Source organism: Purpureocillium takamizusanense, chromosome 2, assembly GCF_022605165.1.
Source record: "Purpureocillium takamizusanense chromosome 2, complete sequence".
Classification (NCBI taxonomy): Eukaryota; Fungi; Ascomycota; class Sordariomycetes; order Hypocreales; family Ophiocordycipitaceae; genus Purpureocillium; species Purpureocillium takamizusanense.
The window spans coordinates 4,675,544-4,698,045 of record NC_063069.1 but is presented as its reverse complement, the minus strand read 5'-3'; the positions used below and the strand labels follow the sequence as shown (position 1 = coordinate 4,698,045).

Here is a 22,502-nt window from a genome sequence, read left to right as displayed (position 1 = left end):
GTCTTTCGAAACCGGCACTGTCTGTCTTTTCACTATTGGGAAATGCTGTCCATATCAGAGAATACTGGTTTCGCTTTGAACCCAAAGCTTAAGGATCTTCAGGCGAGCGCTCTTCGCAAACGGTTGTGGAAGCCAACCCAAAAACCACTCGCCTCGCGCCCTGATTCACTGGCAGCGTGTAGGGCAAAGCGAACAGGCTCTGTCAACCTCAGTGCTCAGGAAACCAACTCGTCCATGCCCACCTGTTCTGCTTCACCTCACAACACCCTGATAGTGTACCCATGGGGTTGCGCAGCACTTTGACTTCACACATTCACACAACTTACACAATCCAGCCTTCGCACGAAATCAGAGCGGTTTAAATTCTTCTCTTTAAATACATCGCACAGAGCGTATCGGATTGCGCCGTCTCCTGCGTCTTAGCAACGTCTCTCAGCCGTTCACTCAGACCCCGCAACAGCCTCTCGCCACAGCAACTGCGTTGCGAGACAACTCACAAGCCGTCAACCCAACTCCCGCAACTGAGCCTCTTACCACAACAACTGCACGATTGCAAAGTTTTGGCCAGCCACAACTCCACAGCAGGTTGCTAACACTTCGCTTGCCAACAGTGCCAACGCTTCAAGCTCCCATGGACATCGTGAACTTCACCTCCTAAGTCAAGATGGCGCCGTCCGGCTCTCTAGAGAACAAGGCCGAAACGTCCGGCACGACAAACTTCGTGAATAATGACACTTTGAACGGAATTCCAGGAACCGTGCCACCTGTCACACCTGATGTCCCGACGGATGTGCGTTCACATTCGTTTTACTCTGTGCTAGTTCCTGAATTTCCATCCAAATGGCTAACGCAAAATCTTCAGGGAAGCAAACGAAAGCCAGACCCGCCCCAGGCCACGACGGAACGAGCCTGCAAGGTTGCACGCGTTGCGCAATACAAGACTGAAGAAACGGATTCGGATGACGAGATGGGCGATGCTGACTCTCACTCAAAGGACGACGGATCGCAGTACGAAGATTCGGACGGGACGAAGAGCGAGGACGAGGATGATGAGTGCCCTGACGGACACATCAACAAGACTGATGCCCAAAAGCCCAAATCGACTCGCTGGTACATCAAAAATCCACAAGAATTCTTTGCCCGCAAACTGCACCGACAACATGAGAAAGAACAGCAGCGCCAAAGCAAGGGGCTGAGCCAAAGGAGCGCCAAGGGAGCGCCACCCTCTGATGAGGAGTTTGAAGAGATGATGACCGAGCTCATTAGCAATCCGCTTTCTTCTGTGGCAACTGACCGCACTCCGACTAACTGCGATGATATCAACGAGAAATCCAACAGGAAAAAGCTTGCACTAATCAAGAAGGCAATTCGGAAGACCGAGGGGGAACCCCCTCAAACGCTAAAAGACCGGGAACAAAGCACAAAAGACTTTCAAGACCTCAGCGAATCCGTGTACTGCTTTGGTCACAACGCCATGAAACCAGAAGGCAACAGCTGGAGGTACAAGGAGATGCAGACTGCCCTCAGGCCAGTTCAGCTCGCCGCTGCCAAGTGGATGCTGGAGCGCGAGTGCACGCCAGGCAGACCGCTTGGCGGGATTTTGGCCTTGGGCACAGGCTTGGGAAAGACCATCATCTCATTCGCCTGCATCTTGGGAAACCGTCCTAGCAAGGAAGACTTGCAAACGTACGCCAAGGCCACACTTGTCGTTGTCCAAAGCCGAGACGACGCAGTCAGGTGGGCAAGGCAGGTAGAGAAGCACTGCAATGAGAAATGGGCGGATGACACAACGATCTACGACTCGACCGGAAAATTTTCCAGGCCCAGTTCCAGCAGCAGGCGTACCATCGTGTCAGTCATATTACTGAGCCCTCCCCCCCCCCCAGCCCTCATCTGAGAATCGTGCTTCTCCGTGTTGTAGAAACTTGCTAACGAAGATGAATCTTTAGAATCGCCACGTATCAGCAAGTTCGCGATCAGTATCCAAATCCGCGCAACCAGACTAAACGTGGTACCGGACGCCGTCGCAAAGCTAACGCATCGAACACCCCAGGACATCTATTTTGCGTCCATTGGTTCAGAGTGATACTGGATGAAGCGCACAAGATCACAAAGGAGACAACAAGTAGTGAGTTAATACTAGCAAGTGCCTATGATCCATGTGATCGTGCTGATGAGATCAGACTACCTTGCGTGCTTGGCGCTCAAAGGCAAATACCGTTGGACATTGACTGCAACCCCAATCGCCAACACTGCGAGAGGTCAGCACTGGCCATTCATTCTTCGCCATTTCTTTGCGGTCATGCTGATATTCTCTAGAGTTCTTCCCGCTACTGAAGTTTGTAGGCTGCGACGGCATGGAGAGCTCCAGAAGTTTTCGAGAGCAGTACATGAACATGGTCAGCAACCAGCGTGCTATCGCCGCACAAGGCTGACATCTTTTGTTCACTGAGCTTACCTCAACTGTAGAGCGGCAGCCGGGTCAACAGTCATTTCCGTGATCTGGTCACCAGGGTCATGTATCGCCGGTGCGTATACTGTATACTATTGCTGATCGCGTCGAGTCTCCGTACGGGCCTTCCTCTGACCTACTCCATGCATAGAACGTGGAAACACACCTTTCTTGGCTGGCGCTTAGATGACTTGCCAGGATACAAGACTTATGATATCCATGTCGAACTCTCTCTAGAAGAGAAGATCCTTGCGAAGTACGTATACACTGGGCTAGCCCTTGAACCTGCTCACTAGTATCGCGCATGATCGCCTTTCTCTAACCTCTCGTGTGGTCTGCCATAGAGCCCTGGATGTTCATTTCGGGAAGAGACAGTCAGACAGTGAAGAAGATGACGAGGACTGTGTTGCCGACTCGCCCACGGGCAAGACCGAAAAAGGCGCGAGCGACATTGTCAAGCGACGACAGTTCATATCGCACTTCTTCAATGTCGAGAACCTCCTGCGCGCGTCATTCTCTTTGGAACAAATTACTGACCTTCAAAGCAAACTGCACGCACTTGGGGACACTGTGCCACTAATCGACCAGATGCTCGCAAACCAGACCACCAAGGACGCGATGGAACAGTACGAGGTGGGCATTCAACATGTTCGCGATCGGAATGACAACGTGTACGGCGGCGCATTTGATGTGGGAGCGTTGCTTAGCCTCATTGCCGATGAACAGAGGGCCAAAATCTGCTCAAAGTGTGTGCGCTGTAACGCGGACATGAACGACCCGTTGGTGGTCCCGACACTCCTGGAACAGGTTCGTCAGGTAATTGTCTACAGGTAATCTAGCTTTCTTGCTAATCTCGATCCATTGGACATGGATAGTGCGAGCATGCGTATTGTGAGGTCTGCTTCAGCGAAGAAAATCGAATCAAGCTCGAGTTCAAGGTTTACCCGGTGCGTCCCGTTTTGCAACTCGTTGCAGCAGGCAATGCAAATGCATGCTAATATCATACTGCTTGATCTCTACTAGGACTGCTTGGGCCCCGGTTGTGGCAAGCCAATGAAGGCAAAGCTAAACTTCGAGACTCTTAGGCACGTCGCCCGACAGGCAAAGCATCAGAAGTTGAAGGAACCCGGAAGGGACAGCATGGGAAACAGCGTCAACCTCAAGGGCAGTGGTGAAGTCAAGAGTGGTGATTTCTTTGTAGCTTGCGCCTTGCGCAAAGACAAGTACCCTTTGCCACCCAGTACCAAGCTCACGGCGGCGATGGCTATCATCGCCACATGGCTGTCCGAGGCCCCCGGCGACAAGATCGTGGGTATGTCATTCAACTCGTATGTGAGTTTCCCTCACTTACGTTTCATAGTTTTCACGCAATTCGTGGCGACGGCCAAACTCCTCGGCTTGATGCTTGGTGGTGCGAATGTCGGCTTCCTTTACCTTGTCGGCGACATGGGAGGGGAGAGACGACAGAGAGCCATTGATGCGTTTACGGCGGGTAAGGTGGTGCTGAAAGATGGCAATACGGTGGTTCCGCACGTGTTGGTGCGTAATCTCTATTCCCAAGCCTGACTCTCGCGCTCACACACAATTTTTAGGTTGCTACCTTGCAGAGCGGCGGCGAAGGAAAGGACTTCCAGATCGCCAACCGTGTCATTCTCATTGACATTTGGTGGAACCACGTCCTGGAAGACCAGGCCTTCGGGCGCGTCCTCCGCATCGGACAGACAAAGATATGCCACCTTGTCCGCATCATCGCCGCTAGCGGAATGGACGATAGGGTGACCGAATTGCAGCGATTGAAGTCCGCCGAGGTTAATCACGCTTTGCAGGCTAATTCTCACGAAGACGAAAGCTTCGACAGCCCTGTTGATGTCTCGGATATTGCCGATTTGCTGGAGGAGGAAAAGGAGAAGCCAAAGAAGGGAAAGGGGGCACCGCGTGGTGCGAAGCCGGGTGGTCGCGGCCGCCTGAGCAAGAAGAAGAACTGAGCGGTTCGTTTTATAGTAGGCTGAAGGGCTGGGGGGATGAGTGGAAGAAGGAAAATGGAGAGAGATGCAAGTCGGACAAGTGTGAGGGCACGATGTGGTGCCAGGACCGTGCAGGGGGCACTCTTTTAAACAGGGCGGCTAGTTGACACACAGGTCATGAGTGACCTCCAGAGCAGTTAACGGACATTGGGTTCATGCCTTAATACCCTTTTGACAGTCAAATCCCTAGTTCGCATCTATTCATGATCGACTGTTGTGAAAGAAGTAGAGCCCGTTAAGCACAAGAGACTGGAGTTAGTTTAACTTCACAACTTAATATAACATAAGCATGACGAATCGCCGCTGCGGGTAGAGAGTGGAAGGCAGGATGGGCATTACCACAATCAATGCCGCAATGTATACACGTTGAGAGACACAATAGAACGCAAGGCCCCAGCACCAACTGGAACAAAATTGTGAAGGAGTGTCCAGCTACCTGAGGGGCACAGTTGAACAGCAAGAGTGCGAGTCCGTTTGCTGTGTTGCCACAGCGAGCGCAAAAACGCACATCACTGAATCACCGAGTGAATGTTCTTATAACTTACAGGCTCCCTCTCAGAGGCGACAGAGCTCAATTTCTCATTCATCAGCTCACTTCTTCACAGAGATTCTCCCTTGCGTTTGCTTACTCTCCTCCAACCCCAGCTGGCTTCACAGAGAGCTCGACCTTCAATCCTTCCTAATGCATCGGGTGACGCACGTCAAAATCAGAGCCTTCCCTATTGAAACCTTGTCGTTCTCGGACATTCGCCTCCTCCGCCCCGACTTCAGCGACTAAGTAGGACTGCTACAGTCCGTCGACGACAGGGATGGAGGAGCCCCGCCGGCACCACAGCCGCGAACCTCCCCAGGAATATGACGAGCAGCCAGATAGAGCCAACGCTGGGGGAGGAAACAGTCGAGACTTCACGACACCACCCCCGTCCACGGATCTGACCAGACTGTTTGATGACGCGGACATCAATAACTCTTCAGAATTGGTCGAAAATCCAGAATCTAACTCAAGTTCTAGCTCAGACTCATCAGATTCCGATGGCAACAACACAGATGACAAGTATCAAGATGGTGAGATAAAATATACCTACAAAAACGTAACTCCGCGAAATTTGCGAGCTGATCAAAGACATAAACGAAGAAGAGGACATCGATGTTTCCTCTGCCATTGACGGCCCCTTTCAATACAACCGTTTGCATCGGGCACGGCTGTCCATTAGCCCAACACGAGATGCAGCTTCAAATTCCACGAGAGGCGCTCCACGACACAACGCCAACAACAACAACCATCATGCTCAAGGGTATCGCATTTTTGAACGTATGCAGACTGAATTGCATACTCTCGACGAAGATGCGCGAGCCGATGCACCAAGCATGCCGACCATTTCTGCCGCTAGCTGGAAGGATCAGTTCAAGCTCATCAAGAAGAGCATCCCCGAGGGAGCTGACAGTCGCCGCACGGCAACACAAGAGGTCGATCTTCAGTACGCCGTGCGGACGACGTTCAAAAGGCTTATAAAGGCAGAAAACGGTATGTGGCGACACACCAGAATGCGCAATACCTTGTACAGCTACCAGATCACTGCGACGGCCTGGATGCTGGACAGAGAGCGCAGCCAGGTAGCGCCGTCTGGTGGGCTGCTTGGTGATGTGATGGGTCTTGGGAAGACAGTCATGACCCTTACTTGCATGGCTTCGAATCCGCCGTCGAAGTCGGATAGCAAAGAGTTCTGGCGCGCAACACTCGTTGTCGTTCCAAACCAAGCGACGGCCATGCAGTGGAAGACTGAGGTGGAAACGCACATGAAGAAGCCTGGTTCAATCATGGTTTACAACTCCAAGGAAACTATCCCAAACAGAGAAATGAAGAAGAAAAGAGTCATGTAAGCGGAACACCGGCACGACAATGGAGGCACTTCTAACAGATGATCAGCATCACCACCTACAACGAGCTCCGCGCCCAGTACCCGAAAGCCGGCACAATCAAGGATATCGAGAAGCGCTATGCAAGTAATGAGAGGGCTCTGAACAGGGAGCTCGAAAGAAAGAAAGGAATCATGTTCCAGGTGAACTGGTATCGCATCGTTTTGGATGAGGCTCACGCCATCAAAAACCTCGCGAGTCGAAGTATGTCTTGGTTTAGCCCCGTTGACTGTGCGAGTTAATGGACCTAGAGAAGAGCCATTTGAAGTCAGCCCGTATCCATGTGGCCAACACGAGCAAAGCCATCTGAGAAAGCCAGCAATGGCATCAACGATGGCAGCAGTGATGGCCACATAGACACTGGCTGACATCTAGATGGCTCTTCTCGAGAACTAACCTTCATAGGCACGACAGTGTGCTGTGCGCTGAAGGGCAAGCATCGGTGGGCTCTGAGCGGCACTCCACTCTCAAACTCCGTTGAAGGTTTGTAGACCGTCAAATGCATGTTCTCATTAGAGAGCCTCACTGACCTTGCATGCAAAGAATTTTATCCTTATTTGAAGTTTCTTCGCTGTCACTTCACGGAAAGTCTGGTCTCTTTCAAAAAGACGTACATGAAAGGGGTACGTCAAAGTTGGTGGTTGCCAGACGAGGATGTCACTAGCTGAGCTTACCACCACATAGGACGGATCGAACGACAATTTTGAGGCCCTGGTCTCGATGATCATGTATCGCCGGTAAGGGACTGACCATTTCTTTGTATTGCCCAGCTCCTCTGTTTTAGTCTTACTTACACCTCATTACAGAACTTTGAAGGACACATTTTTAGGTCACCAACTTCTCGATCTCCCAAAAAGCAACATCTGTGACATCTGGGTTCCGCTATCAAAGCAAGAGATGATTCTCGCACGGTACGAGAATTAGTCCTACAGTCTGGTAGCGACATCTGAAGTGACTGACCTTATATCCAATAGTGAAATTGTCGAGTACTTCGACCAGAAGATACGCGCAATTCAAGCTGCACGACGGAAAGTCAAGAGAAAGCGGGACTTGCCAGAGGATCGCGAACAGGCCAATGAAGAAGCCCTTTGGCAATATGCCAAGTTCACACGATTGAGACAAGCAGCCTCTCACGCGTTCAATTTGGACAGATTCCTTCGTGAGAAGGTCACGCTGTCCACAATACAACGCCTGAAACAAGGTTTGTCTACGCTTGGTAGAGAGGTATCCATCTTAACGCAACTGTTGACAACCGGCGGCGACACTCGCTGCCTCTCGGGGTACGAGAAAGGGATTGATCTTCTTCAAAGCTTACCCGAAGCGGTATTCGGGGGCATTTTTGACTGGCATGGCCTACTTGACCTGATTGAGAGCGAACAGAGTGTGAAGCACATCACCTGTTCGCGCTGCAAGCTCCAGACGCCCCCGATTCGTCCCGTACAGCTGGAGTTGGTAAGTGTCATTGCGCACGTCTGGAGAAGCACCAGGAAGGATGTTAACATGAGTCAATATGCAGTGCCGACATTGCTACTGCGCAGAATGCTACATTGTCGCGTTGCAAGAAAGCGCAGCGATCAACCGACGTCAGGTTCGAGAGAGCCAGGCATCCTTGGCTATTTCTACCACCAGCCAGCAAGGTGGAGGAACATGCAATGAGCCTGATTGCAAGGCGGAGCTTGGTGAACTTCGCACGTTGAAGACACTGGCACACATTGTGAGTAGCAAGCCGCCCGGGTTTCGCGAACCGGGTCGCGATGCGAATGGTGTGCTCCCCTCACGGGACGCGGGCGAGAATGGGAGCTTCCTTGCGTCTGCTTTAGACCGCACGTACACGTTGCTTCCGAGTTCCAAGTTGACCGCGGCCATGGCGGTCGTGGGCACATGGCAGCAGGATCACCCCGACGACAAGATCATAGGTACGATACCTGACCCGTTGACCTCCGAAAAGCGGATGTTTTAACAAATGATAGTGTTTGTGCAATTCATCATGACAGCCAAGGTTCTTGGACGCATGCTAGAGCTGGCTAATGGCAGTTTCCTCTACTACGTGGGCACAATGACGCAGACGCAGAAGATCACCGCGTTGGATGACTTCAAGCAGGACCCGTCCAAGAAGATTCTCGTAAGCCATAGCGCCCCTTTCATCAGCCTTATGGCCATTCCTAACATTTTTGTGCTCCAGATTGCTACGATGCAGAGCGGCGGACAATCGCTGAACTTGACCGCAGCGAACCGCGTGATCATCGTCGACCCATGGTGGAACACGGTGCAGGAGAAGCAGGCGTTCTGCCGCGTGCTCCGAATCGGCCAGAACAAGGCCACCCACCTTGTGCGGATCATGGCACGTGCCGCCATTGATGAGCGGATTGCCTCGGTGCAGAATTCCAAAGACAAGGAAATCGACCATGCTCTGCAGGATGACGACCACATCCCTGCAGGGATTAGCGAAAAGGCCTTGGAGGAGCTGTTTTATCCAAAGGAAACGAGCAAGGACGATTGCGTGACTACTGGGGCGAGGAAGAAACGTCGGGTTCAGCACTGAGCAGGTTTCTAGAGAAAGTTGGGCCGGTTGGAAATCTGGATGGGGATCTCGGCGTGCGAGACGCTGCGTTGAAGGGCGAGGCGGCATTTGCTTATTCGACGTTGCTGCAAGGTTGGTGGTACACCAGAGCCGGTCCAATACAGCAGGACACGAAACCAAAAGTGGCTATTAATCAATGGGTGCCCGGAATTGGCTCATCACTTAACTAAGCCGGATTAAAAAGTTATTCGTGGGGGCGGCGAAAAGTATATAGAAGAATTAAAACACAACGCGCGTGAACAGAAACTCCTCAAAGATGTCTATGATGCCTCTGCACAAATCAGTCCCATTACGCCCACTAAAGGAGCTTGCAATCTCCGTCCATTCTGAACGGCTGAGGAACAGGCCTAGAAGCCCCAGTTTGGTCCATACGGTCTAACATTTTCGTGATAGTGGCGGGAGCGATGCCTTAGACACGGCAATTGCGCTCACGGGATGGCCACCATAGAAGATGTGCGTTGGCTCGAGCTGTACGACGCTCGGTAACGACGGGATGGCACGCAAAGTACAGCATGCGGGTATCGCGCAGCCTCTATGGGGTTCTCATTAAACACAGGGTCTTGAAGCGCGGTTGAGGTAAGATCCCATATATGATCTCGTGGCCGCGGTTCATTCGGCTTCTTAGGTGCCTAAGTATGGACTATTCCTATCTATACACCGGAGACATTCTTGCCGCTTGATGGCGCTTCCAGCCCTCGCGCTTCATCGGGTGCTGCCAGATCGACCCCTGCGCAATCAATGACGGTAGCCATTGCACCTACGCCGATTTCTCATCCAAGCGCATCAACCGCCGCGTTCTCTCCTATTTCAAGTTCGCTGGCGCCGTTGGCTGAGGTACAATCGGAATGCTCAACAGGCGAAGAGCGTTGTGGTGGAAACATGAATGCGACTCACTCACTATCCGTCCTCTCATCCATACCAGAATCTGTACCGACGGCAGCCGTTTCGTCGTATTCGTTGCCAATCTCGCCTCCATCGGCCCCAACGGCATCTGTCGACCCGACTTCACAAGTCGACAGATATATAACGTGGCCGTTGAATGCGAACGCCTCGGCAAAAGGCGATCGACTTGACCGCCCATTTGGGGACTGGGACACCTCTGTCGCAGCTGGATATATCGCCGGCATCGCAGTCGGCGCGTCAGCCGGCACGATGGCAGTCCTCGGCTGTTTGTTCTTATGGTACCGAAAATCCAGGCGGGATATGCGGGAGAAAAGGAGCCCTGCCGTGCTGTACGGACACGCTGGTGTGGTCCGCGTGTAAGTGGAACCCGCTGCATCTCGGTGGCTGCGAATGGAGATAAGACTCTACGCAGTTTCAAAGGGCCGGAAGAGATTGAATAGCGCTAGACTAATAGAGTAAGTATTGGAGAGGTATCATATTGATGAGGAATGGAGCACAGGGGGAGCGGGCCGGGAAGTTGGCAACAAGACCAAGCGACATCATCGTTCCGAAAAGTTGTTGGCCGACAGTGAAGCATGCTGAGAACGCCGCAATGACTGATCTGTACATAGACAACTAGACTACAGTGAGACTCATTCGATGCCTCTCGATCTGAGGCACTGCAAACTTGTCCGGCCGTGCTCAAGCTTCAACTTCTTGTAGTGATTATCAATGTCTCGGGCGATTCAGCCACATCGGCGTGATCACCCACCCACTCACTCCCCTCCCCACGGACTGAGACTCGTCGCTGAGCTGGAGACGTGCCTGTGCCATGATGGAACACGTCCGATGCTAGTTGCTTTGTTACTGATAATATTGACCAGTTGCACCGCCCCAGAGTCATTTTGTGACAGCGTGAGAGCAGTTGCCCGAGCGAGCGCTATGAAACTGCTGTGAAAATGAAAATGACGCGCCTGTCTACCCCTCCGACATAAAACTTGCTCGACGGGAGAATCCCTCGGTCGAGGTCCGTTGTTGGCAGTGCAGTACAGCAAGCAGAAAAAAAAAGAGGACAAGATGGGTACTCCCATCCTCGATCGTGAGCATCGCTCAGGAGGGTGGGGGCCTCGACCTGCGCGCCCCCAGGGCAGACAGGGACCCCAAGAGCCGCTGCCGGGATCTTGCTTTTTCGGGAGCCTTTTGAGATAATAAATCACGATTATCTGCCGGGGGCGCGGGCGGACCAACGGGGATTAGCCGCCCGGATGTCCCAAAACGCGCGTTGGCTGCGATAGCCCGTGGCCCCAAAGGAAAGCTGCAGCTCACAAGCAATGATGAGAGCCACTACTGCGAGTTCGGGGGAGAGCGCAGCTCCTCGCGACGGGGGGGGGGGGAGGGGGAGAAACAGAAACAAGGAGGAAAGCAAGAGAGAGGGACACAAAGGAGAGCGTGACCCCGAAAATGGACGGAGTATGCAAATATGCAAGTGCCGCCCATGCAAGAGGTTCGTGACTGCCCGACTGGCTGGCTGGCTGGCTGGCACCGGTCGATGCCTTCCTCGCGGTAAAAGGGAAGGAACGAACGAACGGGTCAGTGATCATCACATCCCAGTCATGGCCGGTTATTTCGTTTTGCAAGTCGGTCCTTCTCCCCACACCACAAGGGCAATGCAAGGCAAGGCAAGGCAAGGCGAGGCGAGGAAACGGGCTCTGGCCGGGATGGATAGGATGGGGTCTGATCGCACGATTGAATCTGTGGAGTGCATATTCTGGTCTGGAGGTATGAGAGAGGGAGATGGGGGATCACGCACGCAACCCGCCGCGACACGATCCTCGAGAGAGGAAAAAGCAACGAGGGCAAGGGCCCGCGTGCTCAGGCCACCGTGCTCCCCAACAAACATTCTCTTTCTCTTTCTTTGCTCTCCTGCGGCTTTCTTTTACCTTTTGTAACCTAAATGGCAGGACTCCCATCATCACGATCATCATCGTCGTCGTCGCCGCCATCATCACCGCCAGGGAGAGAGCTTTGAACACCTACTAGAGGCTACACCACCACCACCACCACCACCACCACCATCACAACGCCCAATCCATTCATCCGGCTCGACCGCTTGGGCCAGCAGCTGGCTCTCCTGCATCTCGTCCCGTACTCTGCAAGTGGGTGGCCTCTGCGTTTCCCGTGGCTTGCATCTCCGCCACGCACTTTCTCTACTTTGTCTCCTCGGCCGTCTCCGTGCGCGCCCACGCATCAACGCTCGTCTTGCAAAGAAAAACAACTTGACTCGTCCTCGCTGAGCTAGGTCCACACCAGGCTTGTCATGCCGTCTGCCGTCGGCGGCAGACTGAGCATCTGTACTAGGATCGGATCTGCTGGTGGCGACGGGAATCATCATCATCGCCCTCCTCCGACGACCTCCTCCTCTGATCCTCCCGCAGACGTCTCGTGCGGCAACGACAACGACATCAACAACGGCAACAGCAACGACAAGCCTCGACATCTTATGCCCTCCGCCGGGGACGCCGTCTGTGGGGCGGTCCGATCGTGCCCATGGGGCAGCATGTCGGTGACTACGGAGCCTCTGCGGCATGGCTCGCCGCCGCGGGCTCGCCGCCAGTGCGCAGGCATCACCAGCAACGCGACTACAGCGAGGCACAGCTGCAGGCTTTTCGAGTCACCTCGGTGACAGTGGCCTCGCTCAGCGTCGTGGCGACGATGCTGACGACTTTTTGGTTCCTGCGGATGAGGCGTAGTTTCCGTCACGAGTGAGTGTCTCCCAACATTGCTCGGCTGTCCTCCCCTTCGCCGTGTTGCCCCCTGTTTTCGAGACGGGAGGAAGACTGACGTGCCGCCCCGGGGAAAGCCTCATTATTCTCCTTATACAGAGTGACATGCTCAAGTCCCTGTGGTTCGTCATCTTCGCCGCTGCAGAGCTAACGCACGGCACCGTCGAGACCGCCACGCCCTTTTGCCAGATTTCTGGCTTCTTCCTGACGCTGGGCATCGAGGCGTGCGATGTGGCCGTCATCCTGTTCGCCCTGCACAAGACCATGTACATCTTCCGCGGCGGCAGCGGCCTCTACTCGTACAAGCGCGTCGCCTACGCCGCCTTTATCCTCATCCCGTTCCTTCTAGCGTCTCTCGCCTTCATCAACAAGCCGGCCTTTGCCAACGAGGGCCCGTACTGCTACCTGCCGACCAAGCCGAGGTGGACGCGCAGAGTGCTCAGCTGGATCCCGCGGACCACTGTCCTGGTTGGCATCCTCGCCATGTACTTGTCGACGTATGTGTACTTCAAGCTCATCCTGGGACGCTTCGCCAAGACGGGCACGGCTGGACGCAGGAGGGGCGTGGTGCGGGCACGACAGGAGGCGGAAGCGTCTCCGAGGCCACAAACCACCATGTCGATTCCGCCGACGCCCCCCATTGCGTATCACGGGTTGATACCTCCAACGCCGTCGTGCGATGGGGAGTCGGTCGCCAAGGACCGGAGGCCGTCCATTTGGACCGTCGTGGGAATCCCCCCGTTGTATGCCGGGTCTTCGGTGTCCATCTCTCAGGACAGTATCAGGCGAGACGCGTCTTCGGAGATTTCGACGCCTTACCAAGCTCGCAGCCGCTCCTTCTCGAACCCGTACTTTTCGCAGTTCCCGAGCGTCTTGGAGCTGCCCTCACTGAGAGGCAACGTCTCAAGCACGGCGCAGCCGGCCCATCCCGCGACGCCAAGCAGCCCAGCCGCCGCCGTGAGGTCAATATGGGGCCGTCCGTTGACGAGAACGACGGCGATGACGGGGGGCTCGCGGGCATCCTCGCCGTCCAACGACATGTCGATGTTGAACCTTGGCTCCCGGGGCGCGGATTCGATGACGGGAATCGTCGTTGGCGGGCCCACGACGCTGGGCGTCACCAGCACGGCCCAAGCGCGCGACAAGATCCGACGGTCCCTGCGGCAGCTCTTCATATACCCGGCCGTCTACACCGCCGTGTGGATCGTGCCCTACGTGTCGTTCCTTATGGGCGCAGACAGACGCAAGGCGCCGTTCGGCATGGTGATGGCCTCGGTGACCAGCATGTGCCTGCAGGGCGTCGCCGACGCGCTCGTCTTCTGCGTCATGGAGAAGCCCTGGCGGCACCCGCGGCGGGCCGATGCGCCGGCGTCGTCGTGCTGGATCCTGCGGCGCCTGGCCGGGGCGACGGCGGGGGCGCCGGGCGCGTACGTGTACGGGCCCGAGGGCTCGTCGGCGGCCAAGGTCGGGCGCACGAGGGAGGAGATGCTCGTCGACAGCAGGATCGCCCGCCGCCGCCGCGACGAGGAGCTCGCAGAGAGGCGGCTTCAGCGCTGTGCGGCAGTGCGACCTGCGCGGCGGGAGTGGTGGGATACACCGCTGCGCGACTGTCAGTGGGGAGAAGGAGGAGGAGGAGCCAAGTAAGGGTGGGCAAAGCAAAGCAAAGCAAAGCACGGCAGGGCATGGGGCGGGCGGGCGGACGATGAGAAAAGAGTGCACGGTTCTCTGCGCGGCTCATGGACCGACCGTGCGTCTCGGCTCTCGGATGGCTGGCTGGCTGCCTCGCGAGCCAGGACGACTCTGAACGTCGCACACAGACAGACTGAACGGATGGTTGGCATCTGATACCCCAGGCTTGTTGAAGGACGGCGGAGCGGCATACGGGGTCCCGGGCATGCGGCGGCGCACATGACTGCAGAAAATGTATTTATCCCCTGTGTAGTAAATAGTGTCGATGTGTAATATGTCCAGCGTCCGTTCCTGAGCCGCGTCCCCATGCTTTTTTTTGCAGAGGATGAAAGTTGCCCTGCGCACCCCTCTCTCTTGTCTCTCACTCTATCTGAACCCTAGGAGGACGCATGCCGTCGCCTATCCATGTGCATTGCCGAGCATCCAGCTGCGGCCCAGTGCCGTGTCCGTGGTATGAGTCGTCTAGTAGGTCCCGTAGGACACTGCCATCTATCATAAATCCTTCCCGACCGATGGCGCCCGAAAAAAAATGACATATGGCGCGCCCAGCGCGCGAGATTTTGTGGGCGGTCTTGACCTGTGCTTTGTGTGATGGTCAAGGTCCTCGCTTTCGTGTTATTATCGCATACGTGGCATCGTAGCGTCTAATCGGCTAACCCCCCCGGTCTGCGCACGCCGGGTGCTACCGCTGCCGCATGAAACTGAGGACGGCCCTTCCGACAGCGACGCCATCGTGCGGGATCGTGGCGCGGCACATGCCGTCCTCGTACTGCTCGTCGGTGAAGATGCGGACGGTGTGACGGTTGAAGAGGACCTCGGAGATGATGTCGGGGGTGAACTCGGGGTGGCCCTGGACGGTGAGGTACCGGCCGGGCGAGTACATGCCCTGGTTTTCGCAGAAGGCGTTGGAGCCGAGGGGCACGGCGCCCTCCGGGAAGTCGAAAACGATGTCGTGGTGCATCTGGTGAATCCGCTGAGGGGAAACGTCGTTAGCATCTGCGGCCGGGCACCCCCCCGGGCCCGCTGTCATGCACTTACCAGGATGTCGAGACCAAAGACTTCCTTGCCCGCAGGTGTGAGATCGACGTCGGTGACAGCCACCTCCCAGCCCTTGTCGCTCTTGCCGACCTTGGCGCCCAGCGCGCGGCCGATGATCTGGTGGCCGAAACAGATGCCGACGACTTTGACACGGCCGTCGGTGTCGAGCGCGCGCTTGGTGAAGTCGAGGAGGTTCTTGATCCATGGGTCGTTGTCGAATGCGTTGTGTCGCGAGCCGGTGAGGAGGACGGCGTCGATGTCGTCGAGGTTCGGGTATGTGTGTAGCTCATTGACGATGTCGTAGCCCTTTATGGAGGCGAGCGCGCTCAGACCGGGCGGCGGCGCGCCGCTCGACTCGGCCGCGGCGGAGAGCAGCGAGGTGAAGACGCCGGTGTAGTTGCCGTACAGCTCGCGGGTCTGGGGCTGCGGCGAGTCGCACTCGAGGACGGCGAGGCGGAGGGCCCGCGATGGGTTGGAGGAGCCCATGTTGTCGCCGGTGCCAGTAGTGGTGGTGGTGGTGGTGGTGGTGGTGGTGACGGCGGTCCGGCGGCCGCTCGCGAGGTGGTGAGGATCGACGAGGGCGTAGTTGTAGCAGAGGGCGAGGAAAGCGATGGCGAGGACGGCGGAGAGCAGCCGGCGCGGGGGAGGCGGCAGTGGCATAGATGGGCCAAAGAATGGAGGGGGAAGGGAAGGAAAGGAAGAGACAATGGTGGGAGACGGAGGCTTAGAAGGCAAGGCGGCCACGGTCCCGGCGGCCGACGCGGCGAGCGAGGTGAGAGGAGGGGCGGCGGGGATAGAGGAACCAAAAAAGACCGACCCGCTGATAAGGCAGAGCGACAGCCAAGGGGCAAGAAGCGAGTGCCGGGGGAGCGTCGGCCCAGCGATGCTGGAACACGGCAAGTCCAGTACTGGACTAGTAACTAATTCTCAGCAGCGCGACGCAACGCAACGCAACGACAACAACAATACGTAGTACTGTAACTTGCTTGGTAAAAGAATACAAAAAAAAAAACAAGAGTGCGTGGCGTCGTAGTTTGTACGACGAGCGCAGCCCGCGTGGGGACTCGGGGTCGCGCAACGAAGGATTAAGGGTGGTGGTGGTGGATCGCGGGCTCCGGTTCGCTGCCCTGGAATGGGCGCGGCTGCCACAGCCCCCCGGCCTCATTGCGGCCGCGGTGGCAGCTGCTTGGCCAGCCATTCATCCCAGGAGGGCGCGCGCTCCATCTGGGACTCTCCCACTGCCAGGACAGGAGAGGACAGGACAGGACGAGCGGCCGTTGGTGGCTCGGGGCGGAGCGGGCGGGCTGCCGGTCGGGTTCCTCGGGGAGCAAACAGCAGTCCGACAACAAGGTGAGGCACCTGGCAACACTAAGGTTAATACAAGGAGGTGGCACCACTAACAACCTACATACTAAGTTACTCCTTGGTTTTGGGGCGCAATGAATGAGGCCAGGCGGGCAGTTCCCTTTCCAGTGGCTGAGCTGCGCTGCACGATGGATGCCCGCCCGGACGGTGCCCTAGCAGTGGAGGTACATTAGTAGTGTACACACATATACCCCCTGGTCATGCAGTGGTTACACTAACCTTGCATGTTAGTGAGGTTCCCAGCGAGTTTCATGCATGGATGGATGCTTGCTGTTTGGTTGCCCAGCTCTGCCAGGGTCGGGGACAAGCTTCGAGGTTGATACACCTTTTCTGCAGTACCTAATGTGCTATCTAGGTCCGTCTACCTGATAGGGCCCGCCGGTTCCATTGGCTTTTTTAGGTAAGTTGGATGCATGGGGGTCCGTTCAACAACCTTTGTTGAATGCATTTTCCCGTTGTCCCGTGCTTGGGACGGGAGCTTGGACGCGGTCAGTGTGCTGAAACCGCTGCCGGTGCAAAGTGCTGGCGGGCGTTGCTGGCTCCAATTGATGATGGATCCATCAATGGGGCTTCGAGCTGGCCATTCCACACGACGACGTGCCACGGATAACTGGGGGCTTGGGGGGGGGGCTTGGGGGGGGGCTTGAGGGGGGCAGCAGCCCAGAATGGAGGGGGGGCGACCCCTGGAACCTGGGACCTGGAGGGGCCGCCATGCCATGCAGGTGCCATACCTATGGATCCATTGGATGCTCCATCCTCCTCCACTCCACTCACTCACTGCCTGAGCCTTTCTGCAAGCGAGGCCAGCCCGCCCTGTGGATCCATGGGTCCACGATCCATCTCGTCGGGCGCACCTCAACCTCACCACCGTCCTATCAACGGGTTTCCATTCAATGGCAGCCTGCCTGCACTGGCCTCCAGAGGTTGCCGTGTGGCGCCTCCGCGCCGGCAGAGGCATTGCACCGTGCTTTGTTGGTACGGACGTGCGTGCGTTCGCACTTGAAGGACAGAGGGCCAGAACATGCCCGTTCACGACGAGTTGAGCTAGGTCAGCATGGTTTACAAATTCAATTTCGAAGAATACGGGCATCATATATTTTTCTCCGCTTGGCGCATACACGAGTACGAGCCCAGGGTCAGGCAACTAAACTCATCAACTGGTCGCTACCCAGTTATCCATCCAATCCATTCATCGATTGCGATCCTCTCTAAAAAAGACAAAAAAAAAACCACACAATCTCATAAATAAATAGAAATAGATCAGTGGCCTGGCCTCAGGGGCCCAAGAATAGCTTTCCCTGCCAAGCTGCGCAGCGGAACCCGCCCACGCCTCTCACTCTCAATGGAGCCACGCCAAGGTGGGGAGGCTTGGCCTGGCTGTCTATGGGGAATTTCTTGGTGTTTGAAGTTTGAACTCTTTCTCTCTTTATTACTCCAGACGGTTTCTGCCTACTGCGCATCCAACTACGAGGTACCGCCACCAACTCAACCTGGCAGCTAGATTGAAACACCAACAATTGGAGCCAGCTCCGGGGGCCGGCCGGCAACCTTCTCTCCATCACTCAGCAGCCTCTGTCCCTCCAGCCATCCAGTCCAATCCACACGCCCCTGGGCATCTGTCGCCGCAGGTTTCTATTTCTATATTGGCCAACAACAACACCGCGCGCCTCGCGTCTCGGACTTCCCCCCACCCCGTCCACCATCTCTCCTCCGCTGCCGGCCCGAGCAGCTCCAGCACCTCCCCTCCTGCCGCTGCCGCCGCCGCCGCCGCCGAGTGCCGGCCGGCCAAGTCTGCGCCATGCCTCCTCCTCGTCCGAGAGCCTCCCTCAAGAGCTTCCTCGCATCAGCCAAGGCCGCCCTCGTGGCGCCCGCGAGTCAGCGCGCCTCCCCCCTGACCGTCGTGGTCGGCAATGAGTCCGCCGGTGTGTAGCCCATTCATCCCGCCTCTTGCCCCCTTCCCCTCCCCCTCCCCGTACTGCTCGTTTGTTTCGCAAGCAAGGCTTTTAGCCACCCCGCGTGATGCCTGCGAGGGAGCTGTCAAGTCTCTACGTGGTGGACGGGGTACCACCACCACTACTACGTACTACTACAAACACCGCGCGTGACGGGCGGTTCGGGGCGGCACGACAACTGACTGACGATTGCTCTCTTCTCCCCCTTCCCTCCCGCTAGACCTTGATTCGCTCTGCTGCGCCATCGTCTACGCCTACATCCGCTCCCACTCGCCGCCGCACAGCCTCCATGTCCCGCTGTCCAACTTGCCGCGCGCGGACTTCGGCCTGCGCACCGAGATGACTGCCGTTCTGCGCCGCGCCGGCTTGTCCCCCACGGATCTCCTGACCTTGTCCGAGTTTCCCCTGCCGTCCGCCGCCGCCGCCGCCGGCGCGCCGTCCGCCAGCTCCGGGGTCGGCGGCGATCGTGCTGGTGCTGCTAGTGCTGGTGCTGGCGGGCTCGCGCCCGAGGACACGCGCTGGGTCCTCGTCGACCATAACGCCGTCACGGGCCCGCTCAAGGCCGCGGGCTATGCCGCCCGCGTCGTGGGATGCGTGGACCACCACGTAGAGGAGCACCAGGTCCCACAGGATTCCGCCCCGCGCATCGTCGAGCCATGCGGCAGCTGCATGAGCCTCGTGGTCGACGAGTGCCGCGCCGCATGGGACGAACTCAGCCAGCAGGACAGCCGCGGGGACCATGACCTCGTCCGGCTGGGGCTCGCCGCCATCCTCCTGGACACGGTGAACCTCACGGCCGAGGCAAAGGTCAAGGACAAGGACGTCCGTGCGGTCCAGTACCTCGAGTCCAAGGCGCGGGACGACGGTTTCTGCAGGGATGAGTACTTTGAGGACATATCGGCCGTCAAGGAGGACATCTCCGGCCTGTCCTTCCGCGACATCTTTCGCAAGGACTACAAGGAGTGGGAGGACGGCGGCTTAACCCTCGGCGTGAGCTGCGTCGTGCAGGACTTTAGCTACCTCCTCGACAGGGCCGACGGCAGCGCCGCCGCCTTCCTGCAGCACCTGTCCTCGTGGGCCAAGGAGCGCAACCTCGATGTCGCCGCCGTCATGACTACTTCCCACCCGAACAGGGAGTTCCAGCGGCACCTTCTCATTTGGGGTTTCAATCTACGAGGTGCAGCCGCCGCCAACACGTTTGCAGAACTGGCCGGGGACAAGCTCGGGCTCAAACAGTGGCACGGCGGCGAGCTCGACGACGCTCCCGCCGATGGCGGCGCTGCAGACGAGGTTGCTGCTAGTAGTACTACTGCTAGCGCTGGTCGCGAGCAGAATACGAGGTTCGCGTGGAGACAGCACGATCTCGCTGCAAGTCGAAAGCAGGTTGCGCCGTTGCTGCGCGAGGCTATGCGCAGGGTGTGAGTTTCCTCCCCCTGCTCTCTCTCTCGTCCCCTCCCTTCAACCTCAAGTCCGTGCGCAAACCATTGTTTGCCCCCGATCGTTGCCCGTGGACGGCGGCGCACGTTTGGCCCGGAAAGTCTAGCGGAGGCTTCGCCCGGTAGTGGGGAAACTAGCAGCCCTATGAAGGACGCGGAAACACAGCAAAGGTTTCAACTTGCAGATCACGACTGTTGCGAAGAGTCTCGGCCATGCGGGATAGTGTCAAGTGGTTGTATTTGTACAGAGGATACGTACAGTATATACACGATGTACACGATGATTTGGTACAATAGTCGGGCGCGCTACCCATTGTCAGCCCCAGGACACGAGCGGCCGCTTGTCCAGTCTGGGATGCGGCCGCCTAAACGTCGTCTAGGCAGAGTCGGGCGAAGCTATGTCGGCAAGCTTGTTGAGCGCCTGCGCTCTCTCGTGACGAGCCCGCGTCCCCACCATCTGCCTTCGTAAGGCCTCCACCTCCTTGAGCACCGCCACGAACTCACGTCGCAGCAGACGCCGGCTGCCCAAGAGACTCAATCTACCGGCCTCAGGCGGGTTGTGGAGCAGACTCTCGGCTGCCGGATCGGCAACAAGGATGCACGCCTTGAGCGCGTCGTAGAGCGATCCAGTGACGGGCACCGGGAATTCCTCCTTGAGCATCTCGGGATACACCCAGCGCAGCACGTCTGTGCAGAGTTTTGGGTCGCGCGTGTCCGCCATGACGCTGTAGGCCAGCTCATAGAGTTTTGATGACCGTGCGACTTGGAATCTCGCCTGCGAACGAAAGACGTCCCAGAACCTCTCCCAGTCCTGCTGGCGCGCATACGCAGACATGAGACGCAGCACTTGAGGCTCATCCAGAGCCGACTGCATCTCAACCAGCAAAAACTCAAGGTTTCTCTGTGATCGTTGAAGCTCGGGCCCATACACCGGGGAGTCGACAACCGATTCGATGAGGGTGACGAGTATCTCCTTGGACCAGACCACCATGCCACGCTCTTGCGCGGTCAGTAAGAGTCCGTCAACGAGGGCGACGCGCTCGCTTGAGTCTTCCGAGGTTGACGGTGCCGCCCTGAATATTGCAGAAATGAGGCTCTCCAAACCCTCCTGGCTTATTGAGGCCCCGCTAGTTTGCAGCTCGGATATTCGTCTTCTCACCCTGCCCAAATCCAGCTGATTGGTCTCCTCGACCAAAAGCGATTCCGGCTCCGGCATGCCCTCACCGACAGCAGAAGCGCGATGCTCCGTTCGGGGCTGCAGACGACGTGCCAGTGTCGAAAAGTGCCGTTGCTGCTGCGAGGCCTGCTGAAGGGCCTGCCATTGTGATGCTGACTGATTCGCCGGCTGCTGCATTCGCAACGATACCATCTTCTCATAAGTCGCCCGGTCTTCAATCTTCTCGCCTTTTATCTTGCTCGTCTGCTCGAGACTCCGCCTCAGGATGCCTTGCCAAAGAGTCTCCAGATCCAGCTCGCTTCGACGGGACTCTGTCAAGCACTGCACAACCACCGTAGTTCCAGTCAACGACGATCCGAAGCCAGAGAATCTGCCGCTCTCGTCGAAGCTCGATGCCTCGTCCGTATCCTGTCCCGCTGCGGAGAAGTTGACGCACACCCATCCTGTCGAGATGCCATTATCGCCTCCGGGCACAATCATGGTGTTGGTGCCCATGAGTTTCGCTTTCTTCTTGAGCCGGCGCAGCTTCGTTTTGAGCTCTCCCGGGCCGATCAATCCATCTGCCCTGGCATTGACCTTGTATGTTCGCTTCAGCCACCGGACGAAACGGCCGGCGGATACGTGCAAATGTCGTTCGCTGCGAGCCGTCGCGAACAGCATGATGAGATTCGCACCAAGAGCAGCGGGCGGGTCCAACTCGCGTAGATCCAGTAAAGAAATATCGTCTAGCCCCATATCTTCGTAGATGTAGCTGATCATCGGGTCGACGAGCGCCGGTGCGCCTTCTGGGGCTTGAGGAAGTGTCGGCTTGTGCAAGCTTGGCGCGTGTCGAGGCGGCTCCTCTTCGAGAAACCATGGTTTCTCGCCCTCTTCATTTTCTTCATTTGATGTTGACTCTTGTATCTCCTCGATTTGTCGGTTTGCACCTGTCTCCTGCGGTGATTTCGAAGAGAGAAATCCTCGAGTCGAGCTCTGGAACGTTCTCCGCTGGGGCTGTCCCAGGAACCGAGCTTTCGTTGCCGTCGAGCCCAGGACCGCTCGAATTACCGAGCTTCGGCAGCTGCAACAGCCTAGTGTCGCTATTGCCGGCCGCGCAATCATAGTTGTTGAATTGCGCAGCATGTGCTGCAGAAGGACCGTCGGGACAATTGGTCAAGATGTACTTCGCATGTACGTCAAAATCCAGACAGGCAAGTCTTTTGGCTC

The 22,502-nt window shown here is 56.8% G+C and overlaps 7 protein-coding genes across 8 annotated transcripts; 5 read left to right on the top strand and 2 right to left on the bottom strand.

Annotated features, from left to right (window-relative positions):
- Nucleotides 1–664: 664 nt before the first annotated feature.
- JDV02_003207 (uncharacterized protein) lies at nt 665–4,437 on the top strand (the record flags this gene model as incomplete). The annotated part of the gene is made up of 12 exons (XM_047984312.1): nt 665–790; nt 863–1,851; nt 1,950–2,128; nt 2,184–2,261; nt 2,320–2,399; nt 2,470–2,528; nt 2,604–2,708; nt 2,797–3,259; nt 3,328–3,399; nt 3,476–3,764; nt 3,813–3,991; nt 4,045–4,437. 12 exons carry the CDS (start codon nt 665–667, stop codon nt 4,435–4,437), a joined length of 3,012 nt encoding a protein of 1,003 aa, XP_047840286.1.
- A 1,407-nt stretch (nt 4,438–5,844) lies between these two features.
- Nucleotides 5,845–8,049, top strand: JDV02_003206 (uncharacterized protein; the record flags this gene model as incomplete). The annotated part of the gene is made up of 7 exons (XM_047984311.1): nt 5,845–6,353; nt 6,404–6,597; nt 6,799–6,876; nt 6,937–7,016; nt 7,078–7,130; nt 7,200–7,304; nt 7,368–8,049. 7 exons carry the CDS (start codon nt 5,845–5,847, stop codon nt 8,047–8,049), a joined length of 1,701 nt encoding a protein of 566 aa, XP_047840285.1.
- Nucleotides 8,050–8,257: 208 nt separating this feature from the next.
- JDV02_003205 (uncharacterized protein) lies at nt 8,258–8,935 on the top strand (the record flags this gene model as incomplete). Its single annotated transcript, XM_047984310.1, has 2 exons — nt 8,258–8,309; nt 8,364–8,935. The coding sequence occupies 2 exons, from the start codon at nt 8,258–8,260 to the stop codon at nt 8,933–8,935; spliced, it is 624 nt and encodes a 207-aa protein (XP_047840284.1).
- A 2,982-nt stretch (nt 8,936–11,917) lies between these two features.
- Nucleotides 11,918–14,283, top strand: GPR1 (G protein-coupled receptor gpr1; the record flags this gene model as incomplete). Its single annotated transcript, XM_047984309.1, has 2 exons — nt 11,918–12,618; nt 12,717–14,283. Exons 1-2 carry the CDS (start codon nt 12,404–12,406, stop codon nt 14,281–14,283), a joined length of 1,782 nt encoding a protein of 593 aa, XP_047840283.1. The 5' UTR covers nt 11,918–12,403.
- Nucleotides 14,284–14,552: 269 nt separating this feature from the next.
- JDV02_003203 (uncharacterized protein) lies at nt 14,553–16,671 on the bottom strand. Its single transcript, XM_047984308.1, has 2 exons — nt 15,367–16,671; nt 14,553–15,301 (listed from the first exon to the last, which is right to left on the bottom strand). Exons 1-2 carry the CDS (start codon nt 16,024–16,026, stop codon nt 15,011–15,013), a joined length of 951 nt encoding a protein of 316 aa, XP_047840282.1. The 5' UTR covers nt 16,027–16,671; the 3' UTR covers nt 14,553–15,010.
- A 1,500-nt stretch (nt 16,672–18,171) lies between these two features.
- PPX1 (Exopolyphosphatase) lies at nt 18,172–20,520 on the top strand. Of its 2 annotated transcripts, XM_047984306.1 has the most exons (2): nt 18,172–18,653; nt 18,904–20,520. In XM_047984306.1, exons 1-2 carry the CDS (start codon nt 18,530–18,532, stop codon nt 20,103–20,105), a joined length of 1,326 nt encoding a protein of 441 aa, XP_047840280.1. In that variant the 5' UTR covers nt 18,172–18,529; the 3' UTR covers nt 20,106–20,520. The 2 variants fall into 2 exon arrangements, with proteins under 2 accessions (XP_047840280.1, XP_047840281.1); XM_047984307.1 differs by having other exon boundaries at nt 18,172–20,411.
- ATP25 (ATPase synthesis protein 25 mitochondrial) lies at nt 20,365–22,480 on the bottom strand. The gene has a single exon (XM_047984305.1). The coding sequence runs from the start codon at nt 22,416–22,418 to the stop codon at nt 20,496–20,498; it is 1,923 nt and encodes a 640-aa protein (XP_047840279.1). The 5' UTR covers nt 22,419–22,480; the 3' UTR covers nt 20,365–20,495.
- Between the last annotated feature and the right edge of the window lie 22 nt (nt 22,481–22,502).

Excerpts from the sequence above, each read along its gene's own strand:
- JDV02_003203 (XM_047984308.1), bottom strand. The coding sequence starts at position 16,026 with ATGCCACTGCCGCCTCCCCCGCGCCGGCTGCTCTCCGCCGTCCTCGCC. Across the intron at positions 15,302-15,366 it reads TCTTTGGTCTCGACATCCTG|CGGATTCACCAGATGCACCA; the intron begins GTAAGTGCATGA and ends GTTTCCCCTCAG.
- PPX1 (XM_047984306.1), top strand. The coding sequence starts at position 18,530 with ATGCCTCCTCCTCGTCCGAGAGCCTCCCTCAAGAGCTTCCTCGCATCA. Across the intron at positions 18,654-18,903 it reads GGTCGGCAATGAGTCCGCCG|ACCTTGATTCGCTCTGCTGC; the intron begins GTGTGTAGCCCA and ends CCCTCCCGCTAG.
- ATP25 (XM_047984305.1), bottom strand. The coding sequence starts at position 22,418 with ATGCTGCGCAATTCAACAACTATGATTGCGCGGCCGGCAATAGCGACA.